We start from the raw sequence: 23,560 nt of genomic DNA, 5'->3' as shown, positions 1-23,560 counted from the left end.
CTTTTTGCATAATGACCATGTAATCTATACTTTTGACAGGCTAAGAATGTTGCTGTTTTTCTTGTGAATGCAGTTTTCTTTACTATGTGTACTACACAAGACTGCTTATTAGCAAACAACCTCTTATCTAATGAAGTGTTTGCATAAACTCCATTTAGCGGCTTTGTGAATAGAGCACGTTGAACTTATTTACGTAACGGTTGAGGGCGAGCGGAAACGATAAAAGTAGAAGGTTCGAAAATACGGAGGCCTTTCGAGGTGAAAATCCTAGCGGAAATGCGGCGTGTCAAGGCAGAGTACATCACTGTGGCTGAGTGAGCCGTTTGCATGTGTGAATCCCCATCTCTGATTTATTGGGCAACATCATGTATTTGGCTGCGATGTACACAAGTGCTTCATGTTTCGCATGGAAGAAGTAGTTCAAGCTTCACCCCGCGCTCTCGACGTTCTTACGTTAATTTGTCCATAGCAGAAAGTGCCTGATAGTTGAGGAAATGGACGCATTGCTGTCTCCTCTATGTTAGAGAAGCGATGAAGGTTCCCCTCAGTCAGTCGTTTGTATTGTTTATGGTCGCCTTTCTGTAGCATCATCCCACCCACCCTCATTACACGAAATCATCCTTGAGCCCGCGCGGCGTCACTTCACACTTGTCTACGTTTGTGTTATCGCAACCCCAGTTTTCCCATCGCTAAAATGTTTGTGGTTCTCGCAGAGTGTGTCATAGTGCGTGCTGTGATCTGCGTCTTAAAATAGTCTGCTTTTGGTGTGCATGCGGGGCGCTTTCGCTTGCTTGGTATTGTTTGATCGCGGCACAGGATGCTGGCGTGCACAATATGGGGATGCGGCATGGAAACGGGACGGCAAAGTGCTTCTCGCAGCGGTTGTTAAAGCTCCTGCTACAAACGACGACAACGATCACAACGAGCGCGTAATGAGAAAATTACATTAATTGCAGTTCAAATCTTTGCACGCGTGACGTTCATTTACTTACGTGTATATGTTGAGGTGCGAAAGGAACGCCGGGGCACCGTGAAGTATTCGTTCACGCGTGGTTGTTTATGTACCTTGATTTCTGCATGTTGCATTTGGAAATTTTCTCATCGTTCTATGAAAAATTTGCGAGCAGTTGGAAAAGTTTTAAGAGCAATCACGTTCCCAGTTTGACGGAATTTTCGAAATCGCTTTCGGAATCTGTATGGCTGTAACCGTATCACAGTTGTGCTTAAATACTGTGTTTAAACATTTCTAGGCTAACATGGCATTTTGCCTGAATGAATACTTCTATACTTTTATATGTCATCATATATAAAATGATAAATGATCTAATGTGATAATAATAATATAAGACATTTATATATCATTTTATTATTTCTGTTGTTCTGTTCAGAAATAATAAAATGGTTTTGTTCCGTTCTTGCACGTTTGCCCACCATGCGTGTTATTTTTCGCAAATGATAGGTATGTAGTCAGATGATGCTGAAGCAGTGTTAATTTCTTTTTCAAATCGTTATTGTTTTCCTTGCTTATTTTTATTGATGGTTTGGTTGTGTGTGTGTTTTTATTTATTTATTTATTTATTTATTTATTTATTTATTTGGGGGGGGGGGTGGTAAGCAAAAAAGGGTTGTTAGCCATCAGACCATTGCGTGTTTTTCGGTCCCTCAGCGGTGTGATGATGATCATCGATATAAAGGGAATGTTTTGTGTGATTTTGTCGAACAGAAAGTGATACGCAGAACAGCGTTTTGTTTTCTGCGTAACCTCTCATTAGCGACGTTGCTCTTGTTTCCTCGGGCTTTCTGGACAACGTCGCAATGTTAGTGACGCGCGCCTTCAATACGTCCCGGTGCCCGCGTGCCGCTTTCCCGAGTGCCTGTTTTTCTGCCGCCTGCTTGTGGAAGGCAGGCAGCATGGAGAGCGTTTTGTTCCCCCTCCTCTCTGTGCAGCATGCACCATTTTTTCTCTGCATCTTTCATGCTGCAATACATGAGAGCAGGATGAGTCATCCGGTAGCCCATCCGGCACACGGGCTCTTCCGCCGACCAAGAGAACACGAGCATCGTTTTTAAAGAAATTCTCGTTTCTCTCACACGATGCGGAAAAGCCATTTCGGTCGCGGCGAAATAGAAGGCCGAGAAAAATGGCAGTCGTGCGGCGGCCGAGCCAGAGCGGCACAACAGGGGTAAGAAGCGAAACGGGATTCCGGTCTTGGAAGTTGGCGCCTGATACTGCGACTTGGCGTCGGCCCCTGTTAGATGCTTTCTGGTCTCGTCACGAAGATAGAGCTGTGGTCTGTCGTGTGGTGGGAACGCACTTCTCCTGGCTCTCATGAGCGGTGGCTCAGGTGGTCCTGTTTGAGGGCGAGCGTGCAGCGGCAGCGTCCCTCTCGGCTCGCCCCTCTGGTTTGGGCCGAGATGTCATCGCCTCGCCTCTCCTCTCCTCTCCTCCTCTCGACGCCTCGCCTCCATTTTGCTCCACCCACGCAGTACATCATCATCTTTTTTGGCTATATTTACTGGAAGCGCTTTTCCCTGAACGCTTTTCTCACGACTGGTTGCTCATCCTTGAAAACTGGGTGAAAACTTGTAACGTCAATTTAATTGAAGTTGTTTCAGTGCTCCCCCCCCATTTAATGTTTTTAAAGCTTGTAAAATACAGCTTCTACTCAGATGTTCGAAATAGTTTGAAAGTCTAAACTGTAAAGTGTAACTGTGCAAATATATGTTAAATAAACTTAAATTGTGCGTTGTTTAAGTAGCACCTACTAATGTGCTAATATAACACACAGTTTCAAACCGCTTGTCCCAGGCGGGGTCACGGCAAACCGGAGCCTAACCCGGCAACACAGGGCGTAAGGCTGGAGGGGACACACCCGGGAGGGGACGCTAGTCCATCGCAAGGCGCTCCAAGCGGGACTCGAACCCCAGACCCACCGGAGAGCAGGACCCGGTCAAACCTGCTGCTCCACCGCACCCCTGCTGATATAACATTTCATTGAAATAACTTCCATATGCATAAAATGGAATCATCTTAAAGAGATGCATGTAATTTTTTTTATAGACGTATGTCTGTTGAAGAGTGCTTTCATTTACTGGGCTGACAAAAGTCGAAAGGGCTGCTCCCTCCATTAAGTGTGACAGTAACCCTTAGGCTTGTTTCTTTGTGTCGTTCACAGCCGAGACCAGTTTTTAATTTTAAACATGCAACTTAACGTTTTGACAAGTTTTCTTCAAAAAAAAAAAAAAAAAAAAGCACACGTCCGTGCAGATGTGGGTGTGGTGTACCACAATTGTGTGGTACAGTGGTAACTTTAGCTTCGACAGCCACGAAAGACACGTGCCACCGATTTACGTCTTCATGTAAGGTGTGGTATGTGTTGATTTCTGCAGTTTGCTCGATATTTATTGTACATTGCAATTGCAACAACCGCTTCTCCCAAGCGGGGTCGCGGCGAGCCAGGGCGCAAGGCCGAAGGGGAAGAGGACGCACCCTGGACGGGACGCCAGTCCGCTGCAAGGCACCCCAGGCGGGTCTCGACCTCCAGACCCGCCACGTAGCGGACAGACCAAGCCCGCTGCACCCCCCCCCCCACCTTTTTAATATTTATTTGCATTATTTGCACTGCACTTTCTTCCTTGGTCTTTTGTTTATTTCTGTGAGATGCGGCCGAGCTGACGAAACTGTGCTCGGTTACGACAGGAAGCTGCTCACAACAACATGCCACTTTGTCCACCGGTGTCTCGCTCTGCTCTCTCTCATGATATGTGTGTAATATGTGTATAGTGCACTGGCAAGGGAAGGGTTAAAAAGAGCGCCGTTCTCAGGGCTTGCGACGGATACTGGCACCAAATGTAGAACTTATCGGCCGTGAAGAACTTTTGCTAAGCTTTTGGGAAGCAGGCACCTTCGTGACTCCCAGTAATGTTGCGCCAGATTCGAATCTGGCCACCTGTGTCTGTCTGCTTTCGTTCTCTATTGATTGAGATTATATAACTCGGCCGTGCTTATTAAATACACTACAGGAAATACTAATATAATTGCACACACGTGCTCTTCTCACTTGCCTTGATGCGTGTTACTGAATACGCATGGATTTCTGTGACCGGTGCGGGCAAATGTAGTCCTCAAGTAGTGTGTAACTCCTGTTTTGTGGCTCAGGTAAGTGTCCGTCGCCCTTCGTGTCACACGGTGTCGTAGGTGTCGCTGAAGTGTGCGTAACGGGGACAAGAGCAGCGTGTTGGGGGGGGGGGGCTAACGTGGTAACGCTGGTGAGTGGAGAAACTCCACTTGAAACGGAGAGGACGTAGCGTGTCCGCACGGTTCGAGTCGCCCTTCCGGGTGCTCGTCCTCGATATTCCTTTATATTATTCGATATTAGAACGGTATGCGGTGAGGTGGGAAGAGCTTCTCTGGTTGAGCCAAGGACGCTTGCGGTCGCAGTGTCGGCCCCGCAGCTGTGGGGAGAGGCTGGCCGATGTCCAGCGCAGCATCGGCACTCTCCTCACGTGTCCTCCCCGGCCAGCGGCCATATGCACCGCCGGGCTCCTCGCTCACGGGGGCAGAGCGTCCGCTCGGAACGCCGAGTGCCGCTCCGTCATCCGGGAAGATGGAGCTCCTGGGAGGCACAGCCCTCGCCGAGGCTCGCAGGCGCCGAGCTGCAGGCACGTACGTATCCGTCCTTGGAAAGGCGACACGATTGGACTCGGCGCCGCCGCCGGTGGATGCAGCCGACTTCGTTGGCGCGTTCAAGCAGCGGCGGCCGACTTTTTCCCTCCAGGCAACGAGCGGAGGAGCGCGGCTTCAGCTGTCGTGGTGCCCGAGGCACCAGAGTGGATGTGAAGAGCAGCGTTCGCAGGGAGTGCTGAGATGAGCAGATGAAGCTGATACGCGACATGACCCCGAGAACGGGGAGCTGCGTTCGCTGGTGTTTTTTTTTTTTCTCTTTTTTGGAGGGTGGGGTTCAGGGAGTGTTTGCTTGCACGTTGGGGGCCGCCCACTTGAAAAACTGAAACGAGAGAAGGTCGTGGTCACAGCCGCATTTCCCGAGGGCTCGGCGAGCGCGGAGGGAGGAAACGAATCCGGTCGCGAAACTTCGGGGCCTCCGCCTAAGGCCAGTCCGCCTCGCCCTCCGCGCTCTCGCATTGTAGGAGGTGCTCCCCCCCCACCTTCACTCTATTGGGGGGGGTCACGCAGGGTCAAAATGTAAGCCATGATCAAGGAGGCTTTGTGTGTGCGTGTAGTGTCGTGGGCTCAGTGAGCCAGGAGACTGCTGGCTGGAGAAGGGTCTGTGTGACTCAATTGGCTGGTAACTTGTAAGCGCTCCTCCTCCTGACTGATTGATTGATTGATTGATTTCCAGGAGGAGGAAAAGTTTCGTAATGTATTGTAATTTAAACTGCAATAGAATGAAGTTTTTTTTTTTTTTTTGGGGGGGGATGAAATGTTTTGAACCTAACCCTCTTTGTTCTTGTTACCCTAGCTGTTATGTGGTTTAATTCATAAGCTGAACAGAAAATTCTCTCTGTTACTTATTTTTACCTGGAATCATTAATAATGGAGGTGTTATTGAGGGTTTTAGTGCAGGTGTCACCCATGAAAGCAATAGGGTCATGTACTTGCACATTTAAGCAGCTTTTACAGTTTTTTTTTTTTTTTTTTTTTTTTTTTTTATTTTAAAACTGTCTCATGCAACTCTTTCTCAACCTGTAAAGATTTAGCAATTTTAATCTTTTTTGTCCCACTGCGAGTACAACATTCAGTCTGAATTTTATGCTGCTCGTCCAGCATTTTTCTTTCCTGCATTTTTAAGCGTGGCTTCGACACTTCAGTACTTGTATGAATTTGGATGCGTGCGGTCGGTCACATTGCAGCATACGAACTACTATATATTACTCCAGTAGCTGTGTGTAGTTTTTGTGAGAAGTGAGTCTGAAAGGCAAGTTTTCAGACCCTGCTTAAATGTTGAGAGAGGTTCAGCAGTTCTGAGGGACAGAGGGAGGTCGTTCCACCACATCAGAGCCAGCACCGAAAAAGATGCCAAGGAGCAGATCCGTTGACGGTTCTGTCGGCCGTAACCAGAGTCTTGAATTTGATGCTGGGGGTTACAAGAAGCCAATGACAGACAAGGACGTTGGCGGGGCAGAGGATACATGGGAACGCTTCGGCAGGTCGAACACAACTCATACAGAAGTCTTCTGTATCAACTGGAGACGTTTGGTGGCAGAGGCCAGAAGAGCAGATAGGAAAGAGTTGCAGTAGTGCAGGTGGGATATGACCATGGGCTGGAGCAGGAGTTATAGTGTACAGTGTGAAGTGAGATAAGGGCGGAGCCTCAGGATTTTGTACTCTGTGTGTGTTGAGAAGGACACTTTTTCACTCCCAAGCTCTTAGCCCATGAGTCAGATGAACTGAGCAGCTTTTACAGTTTGATAGAGAGTTCTCGCCAGGTGTATGGATGTAGGGAGCAGCCCATAACACGCACACACGCACACACACACTAACTGAAACCGCTTGTCTCGAGTGGGGTCATGGCAAGCCAGAGCCTAACCCAGCAACAAAGGGCGCAAGGCTGGAGGGGGAGGGGACACACCCAGGACGGGACGCCACTCCATCACAAGGCACCCCAAGCGGGACTCGAACCCCAGACCCACCAGGGAGCAGGACCTAGCCAAACCCGCCGCGCCACTGTGCCCTCCCACTTAATATTTTTTAAAAACCTTACTATTTCTCTTGATGAGGACGGCGGTTTTTGTTCTTGTTTTGTGCCATCGAACCAGACGCACAGGCAGTGAACACAGCCCGTTTTTTCACTTTACGGAGGCTTCACCTCGGATCCTGTGAGTCGCCGCTTTCTGCTTAAATATTACCCAACTGTAAACTTTTACGACTTTCTCAGCAGGCCTGAGCTTCGTAACTGGGGCTCAGCAAGAGTGTTCGTCTCGCACTCGGTCTCGTCTCGCGCTTGGACTCCTCTCGCAAGCGACCATATCGCAGCGCTGAACGTCACGCGCCAACACGTGTTCGCTGGAAGGAATACGTGTCACCTCAGCGGAGCTCTTCCCTGCGCTCTGGCCCTCTCTGCTCCACCGTCTGCCGCCGGCTGCCATTATTTGGCCGCAACAGAGCGCAACTTGTGCTCAAACAGGGAAGTTGGGACCCTGAACCGAGAGAAGGGCTGGAGGGCGGCGTCCCTCGTGCCCGAGAGGTTCCCCAAGTCACGCTTAAGTGCGTGTGGAAACGCAGAAAGCAGAATTTGACCAACACCCCCACCCCACCTTGCCCCCCCCCCGAGCTCTGCAGTGGGAAGCGGTAGCGGAAGCTGCATTTTGGACGTGGGCGGCACTCATTAATAAAGTTAATAAACGAGTGTGCGGTGGTGTGCGGCCAGGGTTGCTTTCCTGTTGTCGAATCCCTGCACTTTCACTCCTTTCCCCTCGTCTTAATGTGTCACCGAGGATATCTGAAGGGCCGCCGTGACCTTTGACCCTTTCCATTTCTAGTTGCGCGCTCCGCATGCATTTGTCTTGCATAAGCAGTAAAGCGTGGCCGGCCGTGCGCAGGAGGTGTCTCGAATGCGCTGTTCCCAGCGGGCGGCCGGTTCCTCGCGCCGTGGATGTGCGTGCGATTCATGGGCGGCTCAGTTAATTGTCACCTTTCTATTAAACGTCGCTGGAGCGGAAGCACCACCCTATTTTACATTTACATTTATTTTCTCCCGTTTCGCGTGTCCCGCAGCCTCCTCATCTGGGCCCGTGCTGCAGGCGTGCGGCTCGTCTGCGCAGTTTGCTGTGGAATGGTTTATGGGGGGGACGTTCTCTGTGTCCGGCACCGATTTTGCGGTCGTCTGCATGAGCTGCTGACTTTTAACCCCCCCCTTCTTTCCTCCCTAGTGATAGCGACTATTTTGCACGCGTGAGAGCGGTGGTTATGACACGGGACGACTCCAGCGGCGGGTGGCTCCCCCTGACGGGCGGGGGGCTCAGCTGCGTGACCGTCCGCAGGGTGAGACGGCAGGACGAAGACGGCGGGCGAGCTGATTTCCTCATCCAGGGAGAGCGCCTCCGAGACAACTCGGTAAGCAAGCGCGTGGCGCGCATCCCGCAGCTTCCTCCACTTCCTCCTCGAAGCAAGAAGGACCGAGGTGGTTTTCTACAAAGGCGAGGTTTTGTTTGACGACTCCTCTTTCACAGCGTCTGCGCTCTGAAAAAATAGGATGTGATAAGAGCTTTTCACACAGAGAAGGGCGTACTCCTGTTTGCTTTTTAAAGGCATGTGAAGGTGTGGCACCCCACAGATATGTTTGAGCACACAGAAGGAGAACTGGACACCATTATGTGTAATTGACACTTGTCACATGTGAGCCACACGTTTATGTTCTTCCTTTGACTGAAAACAAGTCTGCTGAGCGTGAATGAAGTGTAGTCTGTTGAGCAAAAAAGCAACAGCGCGCTCAGTACAGGTTTCGTACGTATATAAACTCTGTATTTCTGGAAGATGATATCAGTATCGCTACTTGACCCCAGCAGGGACACAAAGTAGAAGAGAGATTTTGACCGTGCACTTGTTCAGTACTAGTGTTGAATCTGTTCGTTTATGTACAGTGACACACTGGCTGTAATGGTTTAAGGTATCAGACCATCTATCCATCCATGACCCATCCATGATTTACATTTACATTTACATTTATTCGTTTAGCAGACGCTTTTGTCCAAAGCGACTTGCATCTCAGCAAATGATCCATCCAGCCCTTGATCCATGGTCCATGATCATGATCCATCCAGCCCTTAGAAGAAAATGCAGGCCCTTCTTCTGCGGCCCCCTTTCTAACAGTATGTGTGTGAGCCACAGTTTGCGTGTTCTTTCCACGGATGTTATTGTCCATAATGCAACCTGACACTAAGCCTCGGAGTCCCATGGAGTGTCCCTGTGTGACGCTTCGAGGTGGCAGGGCGAACACTACAAGCTCGGGGAAGCGGCATGCACCTGACCAGTGGAGGAAGTCCTTCAGCTTGTGGAGTTTCCAGAAGTGAAATGGATTTTTGAGGCTCGGGCCATTTAGGAAGTGGGTTGGAGGCCATGTCATTCTGGTCAGAGCCTGATTCTGGGAAGCTCGTGATGAGATTCTGTGGGTTTCCCACAAGGTGGGCCAGGTGGCAGCTGGATGGGGATTTGATGCCATGCGGATCACCTTTCTTGCTCAAGTCCTTACGTTTCCAAACGTTTCCATTTATTCATTTAGCAGACGCTTTTCTCCAAAGCGACTTGCAATGAACTCTATGTAGTGTTATCAGCCCACACACCGTATTCACCAAGGTGACTTACACTGCTACATACACAATTTACAGTGGGTCACTCATCCATACATCAGTGGAACACACAACGCTCTCAGTGACTCACACACTAAGGATGTGATACCAGGATGACAGTGCACTCGCAGGAGAGGGACAGGGACAGCTGTTAGCGTAGCGGTTAGAACTGCTGCCTTTGGAGCCAGAAAATTGCACCAGTGAAAATGGTCCAGCTGTGTAAATGGGTAAAGAACCATAGGAAGATTAACATTTTAAGTCGCTTTGGAGAAGAGCGTCAACTAAATGAATACATAAAAATAGCGGGAGGCATCCCTGGTCCTCCTGGTGAAGTTTGGAAGTGTCACCCAGACTGCCCACAAACAATTCCTTTATTTAATGGGGAATATGGAGTAAAAATTGGCTGAAAATGTCAAGAAACTATGAAAATGGTCCTTAGGCTCTGTCCAGAACATTGTCTTCATTCTGCTGCGTACACAGCTTCGACCTGCAGGCTCTACGTCGGGCTGCGTTTTCCTCGCCGTCGGAATATTCGTACGTTGACATCACCTGCTGAGTAGTCATGAAATAAAGTAATAACCAGTTGACTGGACTTAATGATAAATGCGGTGTATATTTTGAACTGGCAAGAGGAGCTTTGTCTCTAGAGAAGGTTGCCTGCAGTGGGCAGAAGAGCTCTTGGGTGAAGCTGCGCTGCCAGTTATCTTGGAGAGTTTCGTGCGTCCGTGAAGCTCGCGCTTCGGCGGATGTTCTTCATTTCAAGCACACGTCGTTGCGTGAGAACATCAGTCCGCAAAGCAGCAGCCCTCCATGTTTATTGAGCTTTCAAGCAACTGCAAGAAACGCGTAAGACGGGAGGGCTCGTGCAGCCTCAAACTCAGTCGCTTTGGCAACGGCCAGGCAGCGTCACGTGTTTGTAAGATTTTCCCTTTGACGAGTTGTTTGCAGGCCAGCGGCTCTCCCGCCTGTTTACGGCAGGTGGGTTTCCCAGCCCGTCGTGTCTTTTGCATGTGTCTCCTGCGTTGATTAATGAGTCCAGCCGTGGGACGAGCGGCGAGCGGCCTGCTCGCATGCGCCGCTTCTGTTTACACTGGGGTGGAGTTGAAGCTGTGTGGAATGTGGTGTAGGGTGTCCTCTTGGAGACGGCGGTACTTCCTCCTCGGGCGCGGTGGGCGCACATCTTACTAGCCCCGGCTCCGTTCTGTCTCGTCTCTGTGTAGTGTGCCAACACACACACACACACTCGCACTCACTCAACTGCTGCCTTGAGTAAACAGCGGAAGGACTGCATTGCTTCCCAGGCTTCAGTTAGGCAGGTGTCCATGTAGGGAAAGACAATTTCGTGCTAAAATTACATTCCAGAGATACGTTCAGGAAAAGTAATGAACGTAACGTGTATGAGACCAGGTGACGGTTCACCACCGTTTGTGAAGCTCAAACATAAAGTGCCGGATAGATGTGGTATTCCTGCATGTCTTGATGAGCAGAAATGTCTCTCTGTTCATGTGTGTTTGTGCGTCTAAATACATGTCGTTCTTTATGAGAAGACGTGGAGTTTATGGCTCTTTTGGGTTGTTGCCTCCAGGTGGTCCTGGAGTGTGTTTTGAAGAAGGAGCTCGTCTACAACAAGGTCAACCCCATCTTTCACCACTGGAGGCTGAACGACAAGAAGTTTGGCCTCACCTTCCAGAGTCCGGCTGATGCCAGGGCATTCGACAGGGGCATCAGAAGAGCCATTGAGGACATCGACCAGGGTACGAGCCTCCTGCTTGTTTGCTCTCAACGTTTTCCGTTCTTCGCGCTGCTTTACGCCCCTGTTTAAAGGTTTGCCGTTGTATACTTTCTTTAGACTTAATGCAACGCTTAGGTTACACTGGTTGCATGCAACCCCCCTGCATGCGTCTTCTCGGAGATGACTTCTCGTTGATGTGAATGTGCTCTCGTGCTGTTAGCAAGGCTCTTCGCCGTTGCTGTTGTGCTTCCGAAGAAGTACACGTATGCACGTTCCAGAGTGATTTATCACCCGAGCAACAGGAACTGGCATTCAAAGTGAAAATGCCTTCAGGTTGTGCTTGTTTTTAATTCTTCTTCCCCTTCTTCAGAACAGTTCTAGTCCAAGAACGCGTTTGCAGAGAATACCACGGAGTGTTTTCTGTCACACGTATGCGTTGCTGCAGTTCTTAACAATAAGCACCACGCCCTGTTCATTCACTCTTTGTAACCAGCGCACGAGAGCTGAAAAGTGCGCAGAGGTTTTCCACTTTTGAAGGATTAGGCCAGGATGGGTGGAGGCGTCCAGAGGGGTGTTGCTGATAAGGCACTCATTAAAAGCCTGCTTGTTTCATCTGTAAACATATACAGGCTCCGTGAGCCTCGACCCACCTAACCCCCACGCCACATCCTCATTTAGGTTCGTGTTCCGCGCCCCTTCGTGTGTGTGATTCTTCGTGCGAGCAAGAGCCACACACAAGGTAGTGCGATTAGCTGTGGGCTTTTCCCTTCTTCGATAGTGTCCGAAGGTCGTGGAGAGCCTGCGTGACGATCTGCGGTAACCCTCTGGCATGTGTTATCTTAGCCCAAGGTAAGGGAGATATGTCACTTCCTGTGGGGGCCGGTGGTACCCTTCATGCTCTTAGCTGGATCTGGTTCACACAGCCGTTTGCGCCGATACACTGATAACTCTTTGAAGCGTCAAAGGTAGCAGGCACACAGTTGGCACAAAAGCAGGGCCCAGCCCTTCGGCACATTGCCCTCGTGGCAGTGTTGCGTAACCACGTATGTGTGTCCTCCAAACGTTGGACTTCAGATCCTTGGAGGGGGGGTGCGCTGTGTTGAGCACCAAGCAGGGGGTAGGCCCTCTTGAGATTGCCCCAGCACTCAGAGGCCATCTGGAGGAAGTCCAGCCACGCTTTTGATGTTGCGGATCATCTTTTCTCCAGCTGCACGCGTTTCAGCAGCTTCTGATAGCACCATGCGCTCACTTGTTCGCAGAGGACGTTATGGGCACTTGTGGGCTGCGTTTCCATACAAAAGTGTACGTACATGCCAACCGAGAACTTACTGAAGACCTGCGCTGTCTCCAGCAACCCCATGAAGGTTTACATCTCAAGACCATGGTTGCTGGTATCTTTGGTCATTTCCAGCTTAAAATTGTGTGTTGGGCAGCCTTTTTGCAGATTGGAAAAACTGAGAAAAGAAAAAAACAAGAGCTCAACATCCAATGAGCTGCATGATCATTGTGGTACTTGAACAGTGGAAAGTGGAATGAAAAACTGCTTCTCTTATGTTCTCGCAGCATCTTTAAATGTTGGTTTGTAGCAGTCAAGACTGTTAAAAATGACGTTTGCCCCCCTTGAGTGATCTCTTTGCAGTATACGGTGTAGTATGGTAAAACGGGGACAGCTGCTAGTGTAATGGCTAAAGCTGCTGCCTTTGCACCCAAAGGTTGCACGTTTGAATCCCACATTCAGATGTAGTATGCTTGAGCAAGGTACTCTAAATTGCTCCAGTAAAGTTACCCAACTTTACAAATAGGTAAATAATTGTAGGTACCTCAGTATTGTAGTTGCTTTGGGGAAAAGCGTTAGCCAAATGAATAGATGTAAATGTAAAACATACAGGGATAGTAAAGGTAAACTTACCAGGAAATAAGGGATGTGTCCTCCAGACATGGTTTTTATTCCTCTCTGTTTGCAAATTCTAACTATTTGTAATAGATCATGCTTAGTGTGGCTGAAGGACTTGTGTTTGATGGGGTGAACATATTCATAAAAATGAGTAATAAACACGTTATTCTAGGCATTTTAAAGCCTTTTATTTAACAGGTGGTGATGTGTAATATATTCAAAGCTGATTCAAGAGTTTATTGTCATGTGTACAGTAAACAGTTCGTTAGACCATACAATGAAATTCTCACTCTGTGAATTCTCTCAGCAGCCTATGACATAAATTGTAAGGACATAAGGAAAGAAAAACACAAGGTGTAAATCACAATTGTTTTGTTTTGTTTGATTGTTTTATCAGCAAAAAAAAATGGACGGAATGATTTCCAACAATTCTGCATTCTTATCAGTCAGCCTGTATTGTCACCCTGGGACATGCTGACGCAGCGGGTGAAGCCCCGAGCTGCTCAAGTGGCTGGGGTTCGAGTCCAGATCAGGCTGTGTGGAGTTTTCTCGTTTCTCCCTTTGTTTGCGTTGCCCCTGTGGTCCCCGTGAGTCGGCGGTCGACTCGATAGCACTTCTATCTCTCCGCCCCCCGCCCGTCCGTCCGTCCATCATTGTCATTCTGTGGGCTACTAATAAAGGCAGCACAGTGGCACAGCGGGTAGCGCCCATGTCTCAAAGGGATGTTTCCCTGTGTTTGTGTGGTTTCCACATCTTGTGATTTGAGGCGCCTCGGAAAGGGTTTTCACTTTCTCTCGGTGGTCCTGCTGCTTTAAGATGCTTGAAGCCATGTGTTTGGAGACTACGGGAATATTCCACGGGAACCGTGTTTGCACCACCGGGTTGTCATCTGAACTGACTCCATGTTCATATTGGATTCACGGCTTCATATTTGCTTGTGCGCTCATTACTGCAGGAAAAAATGCATTTTGCACGACTGACTGGGGAGTCGTCGGTTCCCAAAAGGCAGCCCTGTTACCATAAATTCTGTCTTTTTTGAGACTGTGCCACTGATGTGTTAATTCAGTTCATTTCAGGTCGTTCTGTTTTTATTTTTTGTTGTGTTGAGCAAGAGTCTGAAGTGTCCGTCCACGTGTCTGCGAGCTTGTGACCGCTTCTTCTCCAGTGCACTTTTCCTGTAATGTAAGTCCGTGGTTACGACTTTAGACGTTCTTCCGCTCGACACGTGAGATAATTGTGAGTCCTTAGGCAGAAGTGTTTGGACTCACCGTTTGGGGAAATTCGTGTTCATCGATGACGACTCGTTCTTCATCGGTATTTACCTCTACATGATGCTTTTCTCCAAAGCGACTCGCCGTGTTAATCTGCCAACAGCTACTTACACATTTGCACAGCTGGATTGTTTTACTGGCGCAATTTAGGGTAAGTACCTTGCTCACGGGTACTACAGCCGGAGGTGGGAATCGAATATGTGACCTTTGGGTCCAAAGGCAGCAGTTGTAACCACTACACACCCAGCTGTCAACTTCAGTGTAATAAATCATACCTGCCACTGATTTAGTGGAAACGCTTTTTCTCTGGGTGTTTCGTCCACCTGTCCTGGTTAGGTTTTAATAGCTCTTTGAATGGCAGCAGTGAGGAAAAGTGAGTCAGATGGACATTGACTGAAGTGTGCTGTGTGTCCGTGGCACGTTTTTATACACACCTGGTGCCGAGAGCTCTTTTTTACTGCTTCCTTCTTTCGGCTGCAGTTATGTTACCCACAACAGAGGTGGTTGTTTCACTTTTAATGTAACATGATGATGATGATCAGAGTTCAGTGAGTGTTGCCTAGTAGTAATGAAGAGGGCCGTTAAGTATGTCCTGCTGTGACTGTCAGTACTGGTGTGGCACGGAAGAGCACGGTAGTACTAACACGTATAGCTTTTCCACACTCATTACAGCAGCATCGCTCCATTCCTCTTGTGCAGCACCCACTTTGGGAAGCGCATCGCATCACCCCCCCAGCAGTGCTGTGGTGGGAGTTTCTGCTCAAATCCTCTGGCCCGAGATCCAGTGTGTCTCTGGAAGCGTGCAGTGTGCATATGCTTTTGTCTTTATCGCTTCTGAACGGCGCAGCGCACACAGGGAGAGATGTCCGAACGGCGAGCCGTAGCCGTCCCCTTTCGTACCGTGCGCTCACGCGTTTCGAGTAAAATGTCTTTGAGTGAAGACGGTGATGATGATATATTTGTATATATTCCATGTATGTGCTCATATTTGGGCATTTTTTCTGTACCATTTGCATGCTTTTGTACATTGGAATGTTATGCAAAAGTACAAGACGGCTTCTTTACGTTCGTGCGCTTTGTACTTGTGCTGGATTGTACAGGGACAGCATTGCAGCTCGGCGTCACCATGGCAACTGGGTACAGGGTTTCGCTGCCAGTTTGGCCCAAGGTCCACGAAGGAACGCACGCTGCCACACCGAGTTGTTCCGCAGTCGGATGGGAGCGCTGTGCAGAGGCGCTCTGCACTCTTTCCGTGGTGTCGGCCACGTTCGGCCATTAGGCAAACTGTTCGCACCACATGCAAGCACCTCTATGTGTACTTCATTTTCTTTTTTTGTTTTCCTCCCCCCTCTCTGTTGCTATTAGGACAATGGGTTAAGTATGCCAACTGTCCAAGAGTTTAATTTGAAGATATCGGGATGTGGCTTTTTTTTTTTCTTGTTTTTACTGTAGTATAACACAAAACACCAAACCAAAAATAAACCTATAATCTGTTTTTTTTCCATTGCTGCAGCACTTGCAGGCTGCAGTCAAAGCTTTTCATTCAAAAGAACGCTGAAGCAAAACACTAGAATCTAAGTGCACGAAAGATGAGAAAAAGCGGCGAAATGCTCCCGAAAGCTGTAGCGGGTGGTCCATATGGACCCTCTGCTGCTCTCCTTGGGCCTTTCCACTGAAAAGTGAAGGTCCCTAAGTAAGAGCACTATCGTAGGTTGCATAAACAGAACAACAAAACACAGCTCTGATGATGGCCCTGCTTACATTTAGATTTATTCACTTAGCAGACGCTTTTCTCCAAAGCAACTTCCATTGAACTCTATGTAGTGTTACCAGCCCACACACCTTATTCACCAAGGTGACTTACACTGCTAGATACACTAATGGGTTACTCATCCATACATCAGTGGACACACTCTCTCTGCCAAAGAGATATGTCGGTTTCTATTCAATATTACAATTCCTTCAGTGTAAGACTGACCAACAGGCCAAAGCGGTCCAGGAACAGGAGGTTCGACTTGAGAAATTCACGTTTCTACTTAATCTACACCAGAGATGGACTACCTAGAGCCACGATGCGCCCCGTATGTTTCCTGCAATTAATTGGTCATTTGTTACCATACGTATGGGCACGGGGCTATTTCATCCTCTTCATCTTTCTCAAAGTCTACTGTTGGTGACAATAAGTGGAGATGCCACATGTAACAGTAAGACTGAACTGCCATTTTTTCTTTCCAGGCTGCCCTTCGAACCACAGTGATCCTGAAGCGTCTGAAGATGGAGCACAAGTAAGTGGAACAACCCACCGCAGTCATATGTGTGTCTGGGCAGGTGAAGTGGCATGCTGGTAGTGCAGGACTGGAGCTCCATGCAGACCACTTAATACGAGACAGGACACCTGCTCAGTTCATCTTTGGAAGGGAACATGCCCACTCAGGCCGTTTGAGCTGGGACCCTCGACTTGTCTCAGTTACGAGCCCCTTGCTCTCCTTTACCAACCTGGTGCCAAGTGGGTCTCACCTCTGTGTTGTCTCTAGGCTTTTTTTCTTTTTTTCCATTTTACAGAATTTCCAGCCATGAATGTCAAAGTATCGGGGAATTTGCTGTTATTGTTTGTGATCGAAAGGATGGTACGCGTTCACATTTCCGATGCAAATTTTTTCTGATCGCGCTCGAGAGAAGTAGCGCCCAAAGCCAAGTAAAACACACAGTTGTTGAGTTGCTGTCTTTGGAAGGGGAGTGTATGATTTGTGTTTTCACCCGAATCCTAAAAGTCACTACTTTTGTCCATAACTGCCAGTTTCGACTCACCCATAACACTGAGCGCCAAATTCAAGCCTGAAGCTTGAGTCTATAGCTTGGTCATTTTTCCAGTCCCGATTCTGCTCCTTAATTTTTCGAATCTGTGTCACTCCCCTCCTATTTGCTCCCGTTTGAGTCCACATACTGGTCTTTCACTCGTCACAAACCTCACCGTTGAACCGCAATTTTTATGTCATTTTTGCTGCAAAGTTAAAACTTTGAGTTCAGGTCTCACGTTTACAAAATAGACATGTTGTTTACTGTGTGTCGTAGGTGGTCCTGGGCTTATAAAAGGGGTTTGATCTGATGACCTCATTGTAAGATGCAAGTCTCCATATGCTGTATTTTATAAATCATAAGGATATATGAATATTTATGATGCATCAGTGCTCTGTTGTAAAATAGGACTTTGTTATAGATTTCATGAATTTCACATTATTTGCAATTAAAATTTCATTCTGCATTATATTTACTTTCATTTCTGATCTGATTGCTTTTGCTTTTTCTTTTCTGTACCACCAGAATACTAACATTTTCACTTAACCATTGTTTAAAAAAAGTAAATAAAAATGGAATGAAATCACACAAAAATGCGCTGTAAACAAAACACATTTCTAAAGTAGTCACTGATAGACACACTGACCGAGTCGGTGAGAAATACTGTACCTTGCAAAAGCACGACCAGCTGATGTTATTGTACAGTAGACGGGACGGAGGGCTCATCATTAAATGATCAGACCAAATGTCGGGACTCTAATATAATACGGTTAATGGGAAGACCTCAAAACTGTTTATTCATCGGCGGAGGTGCTGATGGGAAATGTAGTTAGTTACCTGTTTCTTGCTGTATGAATTGTCGTTGGGGTAGCTTCAGCATTACACTAGGGCGATTAGAATGAGGACATCTAAAATCTGCATCTAAAAGTACAAGTGTGCGTGCATTGTGTTACATGCTGCTTCTGGTTTGCACACAAATTATTCCCACAGTTCATTGATTATGCAGAAATACCTGTGGAGCATCCAGTGAGTCCCCCCTTCAGAGGCCAGTGCTCTTGATTAGTAATAAACATGACAACCGTTGCACATATGTGTGGATAAAATTAGTTAGCAATACATGTTGAACGACGAGAGTTCGTGAAGAGAAGGTTTTATTTTATTTTCGGTCATTTTAATGTAGTTGTGTAATGTAGCTCAAAGTCATATTAAAACCCGTAGGCTTCCGCGGTTGGTGTCAACTGACTGGGAGTTTTGTACTTCTGGGTTAAACCGCGTCGTGTGGGACATTGGTTCCAACGTTTTGCTTCTCCTGCTGAAGCATTTACAGGGAAGGTAAGGTAACCTTTACAAGATGTCGCAGCTCCCTGACGATGTTTCCAACAGGAGAAGCGAAACGTTGGAACCAATGTCCCACATGACCCTATTTAATCCAGAAGTACAAAACTCCCAGTTAGCTCAAAGTCGGTTAAAGTGTTAACATGAAAAGACTTAGTGTTATTTATCACAGCAGTGTCAGGATGTTTGCAGAATCTAACCTGTAAATACATTGAAACGTAAACGAAGCTTTTATTAACGTAGTGGCCAGACGGTAAAAAATATTTCAAACTTCAACCTCAACTTAAAAACACTGGTGGGAAACTTAGTAATTCATTGGCTGCAAGTCCAACCAGTCACCTGTTAACATCTGTAAAAGCTTAATAAACTTGATTCCTCTGTTTGTTCAAAGCTAAACTGAACTGATGATTCACCGTAAGACTTTTTTCTGTCCAACTCAAAAAATTTTTAACTCTCACCGTATAACATGAGGTTGAGTGCAGAGGCTCATATGGTGACAGCAGTCAGGATTGACAGGGAGCTGGTGGAGATGGTGTCGACGTGTATTTTCATTCTTTTTCAGTGACTTCTACTGTTAATGTAGTTTCGAGTGTGTAGTCTAAGAATCCTTTCCCCAGATGTCCTGTTGGCCATGCATACATCATTTCCTGCAGCCAAGTTCTACGTGTGCTTCGGTCATGGTGGGTAAGAAGAGCAGCTCGGATTGTTTCCATTGATGGCAGCCAGATCCCATCAGCTGAGCATTTAGAACTTCAGCACGCGAGTCCCCTAGTTTGCGTGTTTGCCTGCGTAAAGCGAAGCAAATCGGCGTTGATGAACGTATGGAAATGCGCACCAGCGTGGACACGTGTGTGTGGTCCTTATTTCTGAACTTGGCTCTTCTAATGTAGCTCCTTAGGACTTCTTGACTTTTACAAAGTCAGGAGTTGTGTGTCCAGCTGAGGACACTCTCGCTTACACGTACCCCTGGGGGCTCTAAAATAGTATAACAGGAGTATGAACAAGCGATTAGTGTTAAAGCACCATTTAAAGAATTACTCTCTTGTTCACTTTGCGATGTTCATGCATTCTGCTGATCGGTCCAGTGTTTGCGTTTGGCGTACCGCTTCTGTACTCAGGTTTGCTTCCATTCTTATTCATTGGATCCACCTCCCCCCCCCCCCCCCTCCCCATCTGACCATGATGTGTCTCTACTCCATGACCATGTCAACCCTCTGCGGTAAACAGTCGTGGATCACTCATCATGTTTGTGCTTGACTGTACTCTTGTGTGCCTGCAAAGCTCTTTTTGTATGGGGTTTGTGTTACGTTCCCTTTGCATGTACAACACAGCCTAATATTTCATTTTTTAAAACGCAGTCATTTCTTTGTTGGTTCACTGCAAAATATCCAGAAAGAATGTGTCCGGTGTCTATAAATCAGTACATTTGTGCCCGAGCCCAGACGTTAGAATTGATTAGATCGCTTAGAATTGCTGTCTGTGCTGGTGTATGCAGGGCCAGGCTGGTTTCGGTGTTTGTCCGGCAAATGTCAGTAGTTTGCGTCTCCTCCAAGATGCCTCTGGGGCGCGCGTGCGCGGGAAAGAACTCCGTGTTCCCAGCACAAGGTGTTTGAGTCAGTGGAGTGTGTATCATCCCCAGCTCCCCCTGCTGTTCCAAAGTGTCACTGCCTCTTCCGTGTAGAACAGCCAGCGTGGGTTTTATTGTCCACCTTGATCTTACACGTGTCGTAAGGCATCCTAGCAAAGCAGAAACAAGAATAACGAAGGTCTCTGTTGTCTTTGGTTGCAGACAAGCCCAGAAGCTCCTGCTGTTTGCCCGCCGGTGATGGAACGGAAGGCAGAGCTGTTCTCCCGAAGCCTGAGCGTGGTGACCACAGAGCCCTGCCGGGGGTGCTATGTGCCCGCTCAGCCCTTTGAGTTCCCCACACCCAGCCGCCGCTACCTGCCACCCCCGGTGAGCTGCTTGATGCCCCCTATGCCAAACTGCTGGAGCGAAGTCTACGTATGATGGTAGAATACAGGAATTGTGCTTTTTTCGGGCTTAATGGTAGAACTGCATCCAACGATGTCTTGAGTCTAAAGATTGTATCTCAACTGCCAGCGGAAAGCAAATTCCTACTGAACTGCCATAAATTTATGGGAAGCGACGTATTGATTTATCGTTTTTACATTTTCTGGGTGGTTCCCCAAATAGTGTTCATTTCAGCCTTTGTACTACTCTTCAGTGGTTTAATATGTAAAGTAAGTGGATGACATATTAGACTTCTGGGGTTTTGAGGTTTTGTGAAGATTCACAGGAACGTGAAGTGTAGATCTGTAGTGTGGAAGCTGTAGGTTTGCTGTGTTGTCTGTGTTTCCCGCGTTATTTATTTATTTATTTTTTTTAAAACACTTCGAACATCTCTGCATGCCCTACGGCCAGGTTTCCTTCAAGTCCATGCGGCACGTGAGCTTTCAGGACGAGGAGGAGATCGTACGGATCAATCCACGGCGGGACGTCCTGAGCCGCGGCTATGAGGACTACCGGCACCCCGTGACGTGGCGTCCAGGCCCGGAGCGGGAAGACCTGGACTCGGGCGGGCCCCTCTTCAAACTGGACCCAGAGAAGTTTCCAGGAAGGGGCGACTCGGTGGCTGAGCCGGCCAAGGGCCCCAAGGCCCCGCCCTCACCCCCGCTGAAGGGGAAGGCTTCTCGGCGGCGGCGCGAGGACGGCGAGCGCTCACGCTGCACCTACTGCCGCGAGATGTTCAACCACGAGGAGAACCGGCGGGGCCAGTGCCCAGATGCGCCCGACCCCATGCGCCAGTGCATACATCGCGTCAGCTGCATGCTGTGTGCCGAGAGCATGCTCTACCACTGCATGTCGGACTCGGAAGGCGACTTCTCGGACCCGTGCTCCTGCGACCCCGCCGAGGAGCGCTTCTGTCTGCGCTGGCTGGCGCTGGCGGCGCTCTCCTTTGTGGCGCCATGCCTCTGCTGCTACCTGCCGCTACGGGCCTGCTACCAGTGCGGCGAGGCCTGCCACTGCTGCGGGGGGCGACACAAGGCTGCCGGCTGAAGCATCCTGCCACCTCGCCTCCCCAGAAGCAGAGCAGGGGCTGCGTAGTCCCGGAATCCTTTTTTTCGGCCACCTTTGGAGGGTGACGTCTCTCTTTCTCTCACTCTCTCCTGGAGCCTGTGGAGGAGCTGTTTTTTCTCCAGGCCACGAGCCACGGGCGACTCGGTCCTGCCTGCCGCCAGCGAGGGGCTGTACAGCGCTCGACATGAGCTACGTGGGGACGAGCGAGAATACTTAACACTGCGTGCATGCGCACGCACACACACACAGACACACACACTTACACATATGTAGGCCGTCACGCCGGACTGACACACACAGCTGATGTTGTTGAATCGCACAGGAAAAAAAAATCTAAACGCCACGCTGGACTCGTCAACATGTGCCGTGTGTCACTTTTGTGAAGGAATCTTGTCTTTTAACGCAGAAAGCAAAAAAAAAAAAAAAAAAGAAAGAAAAGAAAGAAAGAAAAAAAAGCTGATATGTCACATTTAAGACCTAGAACAGAATGCTGTTAGGACAACAACAAAAGGGATTTGCTTTGGCTCTTTTTTTTTTTATTTTTTTTTTTTTTTTTAAATGTTCGCAGTTTGGTAACAGTGGCCTGTCTGTCGTGAGCGAAGCCCTTCCTGTTGGAACGGAGGAAGCATCTTTTCCCAAGCAGTCGGCAGTCATCGCTTTCACCATCAGTTTACCAAGAGTTTGCGAGAGCATTCCTAATCCTTCGGTTAACAGTGCTCACATGTGCTGCCTGTTTCCCACTCCTCTTTCTCCATTTTTAAATTTTTTTTTTTTTTTTTTTTTTTAAATTTTATACGAACACAAAGCAGAGTAAACGGTGCGTACTGTACGCAGGCACTACCTGTTGCTTACCGTGTTTATTTAGACGCCACGCTGTAAGTACACTCTCCTGTTAAGGCCAGTTTGAACGCTGCATTTCATTCCAGTAGCACAGGCTTCATTCCACAGCAAAGCAGACAAGACGAACACCCCAGCGATTGCAGGGGGGGCAAAAAAAAATTTGCGCAAGTTTTAGTGTCTCACAGTTGAGAAGCCCTTATTACAGGACAGACCAGTTGATTCAGTTGTTTTATGATCCAGTGGCAGTGGTATTGTTGTTGTCCTTACCTCTTCAGTGTTTATGTATTTCACTCTAATTAGTATTTTTTGGTAACTGGCATCTTCAGCATCTTCAGCAGTCGATGGTGTTGAACTGAGGCTCTTTTGCCGTGTTCGCAGGTAGGCACTTAACTGAGTGGTCACTTTTCACACGTACCACAGCCTTGCGTGTCGAACCGGCGACTCGCGTCTGTTTCCCAGGAAGAGCGAAAATGCAACGGGAGCACCGTTTCCAGCACTGGCGTTCTAGCCTTCGGTTCGACACGGGCGCCAAATTTCCCCGATATTCAATGTTTCGCCAGACATCAGCAAGTATGTACATATGTATACGTATATGAATATATACATTTACATATAGCTGGTAGCCTGTCTGTGTGCATGTGTATATTTGCGTATGTATACTTGTATATCTACACACAAATCCTGTATAATGACATGCTCGCACATACTATGTCGATAGGCAATAAATGTAATCTATATTGGTCACTTGAAGCAGTATTTATTCAAATTGATATAGTAAAATACTAATCTCTGAATTAAAGCTTGGCGTGTGGTTGCTAATTGAGCGCACAGTACTAGTATTTGCTTTGTTCCACAGTATTCATCCATGTTCTATATTTATGTACATGTGAATAGCATGTGAAGGTGAGAACAATGGTTATCCCAACAAGTGAGTGTCGAGGTGAGCAGGTGAGGCGGAGTGGCTGAAGAAACGCCCGGGACCTCACCGGGTGCTGCACCTCTCGCTCAGCTGTACTTCCACATGTGGGTCTGGGTCTGGGTCTGGGTCTGCACACAAGATGTCTTTACTTTTCTATGCAATTTCTTCTGTCCAGTGGCTCTGTGGCTCACACTCCTCTTCTCTAGTACAGATTGGCGATGGGTGACCTTTAGCCCAGGTACGCATTGTAAATAGGTGACACTATATCTGAACGACGATAACCCCACGCTAAATTGATAGATGTATTTATCACTGCTGTCAGAAGTTACCGCGGTTAGTCCTGACAGCATTATGTACATAGCTCACCTTTGACTATTGTTTCACATTG

General features: G+C 48.0%; 1 protein-coding gene across 1 annotated transcript in view; it reads left to right on the top strand.

Annotated features, from left to right (window-relative positions):
* Positions 1-21,930, top strand: part of spred1 (sprouty related EVH1 domain containing 1) — a 30,160-nt gene extending 8,230 nt beyond the window's left edge. The window contains exons 2-6 of the mRNA XM_029257804.1: positions 7,891-8,074; positions 10,892-11,060; positions 16,439-16,488; positions 20,124-20,288; positions 20,757-21,930. Coding sequence (XP_029113637.1) covers positions 7,891-8,074; positions 10,892-11,060; positions 16,439-16,488; positions 20,124-20,288; positions 20,757-21,392 — 1,204 coding nt within the window. The 3' untranslated portion in view covers positions 21,393-21,930. The remainder of the gene's footprint in view (positions 1-7,890; positions 8,075-10,891; positions 11,061-16,438; positions 16,489-20,123; positions 20,289-20,756) is intronic.
* Positions 21,931-23,560: the final 1,630 nt, after the last annotated feature.

This window comes from Scleropages formosus, chromosome 1 (genome assembly GCF_900964775.1).
Source record: "Scleropages formosus chromosome 1, fSclFor1.1, whole genome shotgun sequence".
Lineage (NCBI taxonomy): Eukaryota > Metazoa > Chordata > Actinopteri > Osteoglossiformes > Osteoglossidae > Scleropages > Scleropages formosus.
This window is presented reverse-complemented; position numbering and strand designations above follow the sequence as displayed.